This window comes from Palaemon carinicauda, chromosome 35 (assembly GCF_036898095.1).
Source record: "Palaemon carinicauda isolate YSFRI2023 chromosome 35, ASM3689809v2, whole genome shotgun sequence".
In the NCBI taxonomy this organism is placed as follows: Eukaryota; Metazoa; Arthropoda; class Malacostraca; order Decapoda; family Palaemonidae; genus Palaemon; species Palaemon carinicauda.
In genome coordinates, this window is record NC_090759.1 from 58329837 (window position 1) to 58337463 (window position 7627).

Sequence of the window (7627 nt, forward strand, 5' to 3'; positions counted from 1 at the left end):
ACCGAAACCCCAACGGATTCAACGAACCAGGCCTCCCCAGCGACAATCCGAGGCTCCCAATCCAGGAGCCCCCACTGCAGCCACGAACCAAGAACCTAGCACTATCGCTAGCCCAGCTGAAGAGCCAACCTCCAACGCTGTTCAATCTCCTCCCCAACCCCCAGCAATCTCTTCCATCTTATCCCTGGCAGAGGCCCTGCCAGTGGATACCTTGATCCCCCTAGTACTGCAACTACTAGTCAAAGTCTGCTCCCTTGCTAAGACTCCCTCCTCTGTAATTCATTCCCTCCTCAGTCCCTTAGTTTCACCCTCCCCGGTGCAGAGATAGGCATCTATGCTTAAATCTGCCACTTTTTCATACTACTCGAATTCTTCCCTCCTCTCCCAGTCTCTCCTACTTACTGGGACATACTGCTATCAACACTTTTACCTACTACTGAAACCTTTCATTTCGGCTCCAAGTGGTCCTGCTTCTTGGTTCGCAGGGTCATGCTCTTGGTGCTGAGCGACCACACTGGCAACCACTCTCAAGGGGCTGAGCAGTTGCAAGATCAATCTTTGCCAACCTGGCGACTATGCTCAAGGGGCTGAGCAGTCGCACCTGCAGCTACGCTCAATGAGCCTGAGCGGCTGCAAATCCAGACATGTGAGACTGGTACTGCTGTGACGCTATTGCCTACTTAGGGCAATAAATACTACGGGATGCTACGCAAAAGCCCGTGTCCAGCAGTAAGGCTGGGCAATCTTTTTAACTTGCTACCTATTTTTTGCGTTTGATCACCTACGGGCCGACCAAGAGAAAGGCCCGTGCCAACGAGAAGTGTTGGCTTTAATACCCCAACAACAACAATGGAAACTGAAAAAAAAAAATAATAAGCTTCAATCAACCAGTATCGCTTGAGTACTAAAACAAAAGGTGGAGCCATTGTAGGGTGCCGGCCAGGTCCGTTTTGAACCATAGAAAATGGGAATATTATTAAGTGGGGTGGACTGTGGCCGCCGTTCTAATAGCGAATTCGTAGAAAACGGGAATATCCAGAACTGTGGCCGGCGTTCTACCTAACCTATGCTAAAAGCCGTATTCTTACCTAGGGGGGCTTCGCCCCCCCCGGACCCCCCCACCCTTACACAAAAGTTTCCTTGCCTACGACTACGACGGGAGAAGCTAACTTAAAAAACCCACCTAACATATGCTAGAAGCCGTGTCCTTACCTACGAGTACGACGGGAGAAGCTAACTTAAAAAAACCCACCTAACCTATGCTAAAAGCCGTGTCCTTACCCGGGGGGGCTGCGCCCCCCCGGACCCCCCCTTACACAACAATAATATTAACTAAGTAGTTATATACTGAAATCCATGAGTACTTACATAATTATAATTCGTAATCGCTGAATTCCGAGTCTTCGGGGTACGCGCTGACGATCTTCTTTCTGACTTTCGATGGGCGGGATGGACCGGGAGATATGGATGGACCGGGAGATATGGATGGACCGGGAGATATGGATGGACCGGGAGATATGGATGGACCGGGAGATATGGATGGTCCGGGAGAAGTGTGTGTAGCGGCCGTTGTTGATGGGGTTTGGCAAGTTTTGAGAGGGTAAACACGATTGATTAATTTCAAGAATGCCTTCAGTTGACACTGATCCCTCTAGATATCGCTTGCGAACACAGTAATTTGAAAAATAACTGTCATACATGTGTTTCCGTGTGCCGAAAGCAGGTATGACAGCCCTTTTCAAAACGTGCCACTGCGATCGTCCGGGTTCACAAAGTGAAGGCTATGATTAACTGTGAGATGCTGAAAAAATTGATTCTTTATATCCTTATAAGCCTTCCAACAATCCGAAATAATAGTAGTTTCGGGATGGACGAATTCTACTAATATAGGAATCAACGTCACAGCCGAACGATGCTCGACAACCTGGAAAAACGTCTCACGTGTTTGCCGATCAATCCCTCCAAACACCCAAACACCGTCGACCGGATCACCCCGGCCGTACTTCTGTTTGCCAAACTTGCTCTCATCTATCTCCACCACGTGACCAGGACCGCCAATCTTCTTATTGTCTATCAAAAGAATATCGGAACACACGTCCCGGCAAAAGTTGTACCAATCCACGAGAGTATGAGAGGCAAACTTTTTATACGTCTGGCGAATGGTGTATTGGGGAAATTTATAAACGAAACTGCAGACGAGGATAAAAACATCCTGGCACGACAACTGGGATCTTTCAAAAAAACTGCCACGTTTCAAACCAATCTTTTTCCGGCACTTGTGATAATTACACCGCCAAAAGTACGTGTTTTCACCGTTTCTTGATTTGCCGTCGTACTTCTTAGTGACTTCGCCGATATTGCACTTAGAACACACACCGGAAAAATCACCTAACAGGCCTTTGAAATACAAGTAATCACTAAAATTGTTAGTGGCCATGAAACTAAACACTTGAAAAAAAGTAAGGTCGTTAATTTGGTCAAACTTAATTATATCTTCACAAACACGAGATGTAGCACTGGACGACATGGTGAATGCACTAGAAAGAACGAGCGTGCTTCGTGTGAGGTATGGTATGATCGAGATTTTTGAATTCTTGAATTCTGATTGGGCAAAAAAATGCCCTTAGGCTAATCCGCAGGTCAAGTGGGGTCTCATTGGGTCGTTTCAAAAGTACCGCGGCCGAGATTAGTTCGGTAATTTGCCACTACAGCGGTGCTATCGCTATCGTAACGCCAACTACAGCTTGTTTTTTGAACTACGGGAGCGAGAAGATTCGTGGCCGGAGTAAGAACTCGAGGCACATAAATTTTCAGGTAATTTAGGGTTTTCGGCAAAAAACATAAAATTGTGCGATTAAGCACATATTTAAGATCCGTAGACCATTTCCAAACGATCTTATTCTATACAAGATAACAGTGGGAGCGATAATAAACAAAATATGGGGGGATGGCCTGCACGCTACAAACTACCCCAAAAGGTTAATACGAAGTTATGATTGCGATTAAACATTGAATATCACAAATTTGTAATACATAGTTTTCAGATATTTGCTATAAATTCATCGATGAATCCAGCTGATTTTAATAAAGAAAATTCATAATTATATAATAAAAGACTTGGGTATTTTATTTTCTACCAACGATTAAAACCAAGGCCAGCTCAACTGAGGGTGCAATTTAGTCATTTAAGTTAAATGTAAAAAAAAAAAAAAAAAATTCTAAACCTGATAACTGAAAGCAATTCAATCCATCTCTTTATCTCTATGTATCTACCCATCTATGGTGCATCTAGTTGCAAGTTTTAATTGCTAATTATCTTATCTAGAATATTTAGTATTAAAAGTGATATCTTACGAAGCACTTACATTCCCTAAAGTAATTCCGTTGTCAAGTGGGCTTTTGACAACCGATAAATTCTCGAACTGCCCGTCATGAATTTATACCTTACTACTCTGAGAATGATCATCATGGAATTTATTTTCATAAAAATTAACATGCGACTGATGATTCCTTCTTGATGTTTTGTTAGGTCATATGTGGAGGGAAATATTACATATTGAACGAGATCTGTGAAACAGCTAGTTTGACGTCAATAACTTGTTTCAGACCCCCACTGTATTGTAATAAGTATTGAAGACACAAGGATATCGGAGTTATCTTATTATATAATGACATGGCTATACAACATTTATCTAATCGAGTCCCTGTTGTCATTATCAAGGTATTATAAAAGGTCTATATAGTATTGTTTGATAATACCAACGAAATTGACAAAATAAAACCAACCATAGTTCAGTCTCTCTCTCTCATCTATATGAGTACTGATTTTATCGGTGTGCAACCATATCTACCAATGATATAAAGACCATCAGGGTGGTTAAGGTGTGTTGTTACTCAGATGACTCGAGTTTAATTACCGCCCAGAGAAATTTCCATCTAGGCTACTCTGGTGAGACGTGGCTCGAATTAAAAAAATATATATATATGAATGATACACTGGATATATTTGTTCCTTTATACATCGGGTTGTCTATTAATTTTTCCCCAAGCCTTCCGTATCATGACCTGTCAATGGCTATCATAATTGCCTTTATGAAATTATATTTATAGGTCTTGAAATTTGCGGTTTATGATCTCATTTCTTTATAAATTGATGGATTATATAAATCGAAAGCGTATTTCCATTCAAATAATTGTTCTGAAAAAGAACCCATATATCTACTATGAACTAAAGTTGGATTTCAGCAAACGCCTGCCTCAACTGAATGTAACGAAGGTTGACGATGTCTGATTAATCAGGAATGAATATGATTTTTACCATTGCTATTATTACTACTCTGTTACTATACTATTTTTCTAAGTATTTAACAGCAACTTATTTCACTTGTAATGTGAACTATTATTCGTATATCATTAATATATTGTCTACAGTAGTGTTTATAAAAATAGGAGCACTGGCATACCAATAGCTCGACCATTCACGTCCGTCGTTACAAGACAAATAGGCTTTCATTGCGGTGTTACCATACTATTTTCATAAAACATAAGCGTAAGGGGTAAAGGAATACTTTGAGGCAACTGTACCTGGCTTTGCTAAGGACTTACCTTCAGTCATACTTTTGACCAGAGCAGTGAGCATAACTATAGAAAGTATGCATTATTTTTTAGTACTCCTTAATACACCTAGCCAAACAACCATTTGAGGCTATGACTGTGTGAATCTAAGAGCTCCGTCTGTCACGTATGAGCAAAAGCTCCCAAAAATCTGGGTGTGTGGACTAAGCCTAATTCCCCATTTTTGGGAGCTATTCATATGTGAGATTTTTATCCCTTAAAGGGAATATTAAAAGAAAGTCATAAGACCCAATAGTGGATTGGGAGTCAACCACTCAGCCTGTGACATCCTCCTCCACTCAAGGGCGAGCCCATGAGGGAACGGTCTTCAATGCTCTGCAGTAAGTTAATACTCCAGAGCCGCTTCCCGCTCAGAGGACGACACTCAACCTCGTCATCGTGGTTGAACTCGTTCCGAGTTTTGGACTTAAACTCGTCAATCACACTATAGAATTGATCCTATGTAGTATGATCATACCTTCAACATCCAAACTTCCACTACTGGTCACAATGGATGCCGACTCTCCTCAAAACTGGTGACAATTATGTTATTCTCTATCATTTTGTAATATTTTATATAGATTTAAGAAATCAGTATTGTTGATTAAATAATTTCCATATATGGTTAAATGAAACAAAATGAAAATTATTGACAATAAAATAAAAAATTAACCACTAAGGAACTTCACAGAGAAGTTATTTCAATTATGCACACCAACTCTAAATAAAAATACCTAATAAATATATCCAATACACCGAACGCTAGTACAGCTCCCAGGAAGGAAGGAACTATCAGCACCGTTCTCACCTCCCTTTCGCTCATCGTAGCTGGATGAAATTTTTAGCAAAGCTGAGACTTACACCACAGTGTTCGGCCGTCATAGCCAGTCGAAATCTCCCATGGACTTTGCTCTCGCTGTCCTCCAACTGTTGACCCACCATGAGTGGTTAAATCCATACCTTCATTTGCAGAACTATCTACAATGCAATGACACCCCTTGCCAAGACTTCTGCCATAGATATAAGAAGCCACGCCAAAATTGTTCCAGGTACTACAATGTCAGAGACTATGGTTTTCTTCATATCCACTTCAACCTTGATGGGGATGTGAACATTGATGCCAAGAGTCAAAAGATCTGGTACAGTTGCAACGGCTGGAATCTGTACCATGATGGCAAGTTCTTCACCCTCATCAGAAAACCAAGAGAGCCACTCTTCCAGTCATTCAACCTCCAGCTGCCACTACTGCACAGGCTATTGTAACCCCACCTCCCAACAAGAAGAAAAAGAGCAAGTCTTCAAAGCCTTTCACTGCCTCCAGCCAACCCCTGACTGCCCTGCTACCAGCCAAGGCTCCACGGCTACCAACAAAGTACTGCCTTCACAGGACCAACATGCCTAGAATCCTACACCTTCTACCTCAGAACCAGACCCACCGACGTTGCCCAGCCCCACCCCACTGCTATAGAGACAGGAATCCTCTGTTGAAGTCTCCCTTGATCCTGAAGGCAGTCGCCACCGAGACTGCAAATGCACAAACTGTCTCGCCCAGATACTGAAAGAAGCCGCTGCCATGATCTCCAGCTCTCCTTCATCATTCTCACCCATGGCAGAGATGAAATGAAGCATGTCCACAGCCTTTATATACTCTTCACACATCATGATAATATGGTCAAAGGGGGTTGCAGTTCGCCTTGGCTGGAAGAGTACCTTGGTATTTTCTATGTTCATAGGAAGCTCGTGGTCGGTGGCTGCTCTACTAATTTTGAATATGAATACTGATTTATAAAGAAATGAAACTGGTAACCTGCATAATTTGGTTTAAAAAAAAAGGATTGGTACCAAGATTAATTCTTTTAATAAAAATGGTTAGAATTTGGTAGGATTACTTTCTATAACAAATATTTTAGAGGAAATAATCTCAATAGGGAGTTCTCTTAGAGGGATAGCGCGAACGCAGTCCCTCGCTACCAAAAATTTCGCACCCGAGTTGACCACATTTGGGTCAATCGCAAGGGTCAGCACCACCGGAGTGCAATGGTGAGCCTCGCCTTGGGGGAACCACCTTCGTGATCATGGTGTCCCCTGTGCCAGGTAAGTATGCTTAACCAACAGCCTTTTCACCCCTCATGCAACATGACTGCACACATTATACAGAGCAATAAGGAATGATGGTCATAATAACGGACTTTATTCTTGAAAATTAAAATATTTCTTCAACAAAACAAATTTTTTTCTTAATATGAACGAAAACCATTTCTACAACATTAGATATAACTACTAGAAGGAAATATAAATATTTTTGTTTAATAGACCTACCAAAAAGCTATCACCAAAACAATCCTAGTCCAGACCTTAACTTGGCTGCTGGAGAACCCACCCAGGAACCTCAACCAGTTGTCACCAAACCCAAGCAGCTTGCTAAATTAAAAATGGCAGCTGTAGAAGACTCACCGTCATACGCAGCAGTAGTTGCCATTGCTACTGCCAACCCCGGCATCAACATAACAGCCAAGGCCAACCTTAAGGACGATTTAATTATCTCCCCAAAGGATCAGGCCAGCGCCAACATCCTTTCCCAAGCATAAGCCCTCCCAGTTGATACTCTAATCCCCTTAATATTGCAATTATTAATGAAAGTCTGCTCCCTTGTCCAGACTCCCTCCGCTACAATACACTCCCTCCTCTCCACTCTAGTATCCACCTCCCTCGAGCAGGGATAAGCAGCTCTCTTTAACTGCTGCTTTAGCCTACTACTAAAATTCCTTCTCTCCTCTCCCAGACTCTCCTACTTACTGGGACTTGCTACTATCAACACTTTTACCAACCACTAAAACTTTTCACTTTGGTTCCAATATGGACTGGGGTTTCTTGGTCCACAGACAGTCATGCTCTTGGTGCTGAGCGACCGCAACTTGCAACCACGCTCCAGGTGCTGAGCAGTTGCAAGGACAGGCGGATAAAGTCTTCTGCGGCTATACTCTTGGGGCTGAGCGGTCGCACCTGCAGCTAT

General features: G+C 42.3%; 1 protein-coding gene and 2 non-coding genes across 3 annotated transcripts; all 3 read right to left on the minus strand.

Annotated features, from left to right (window-relative positions):
• Positions 1-1738: 1738 nt before the first annotated feature.
• LOC137627334 (uncharacterized) lies at positions 1739-2527 on the minus strand. Its single transcript, XM_068358417.1, has one exon. The coding sequence runs from the start codon at positions 2525-2527 to the stop codon at positions 1739-1741; it is 789 nt and encodes a 262-aa protein (XP_068214518.1).
• A 2357-nt stretch (positions 2528-4884) lies between these two features.
• Positions 4885-5090, minus strand: LOC137628015 (small nucleolar RNA U3). Its single transcript, XR_011041318.1, has one exon. It is a non-coding gene; the product is annotated as a small nucleolar RNA U3 (small nucleolar RNA).
• A 1463-nt stretch (positions 5091-6553) lies between these two features.
• On the minus strand, positions 6554-6716 carry LOC137627950 (U1 spliceosomal RNA). The gene has a single exon (XR_011041263.1). It is a non-coding gene; the product is annotated as a U1 spliceosomal RNA (small nuclear RNA).
• Between the last annotated feature and the right edge of the window lie 911 nt (positions 6717-7627).

What these genes read in the sequence shown, in the direction of transcription:
- LOC137627334 (XM_068358417.1), bottom strand. Translation starts at nt 2,527, where the DNA reads ATGTCGTCCAGTGCTACATCTCGTGTTTGTGAAGATATAATTAAGTTT.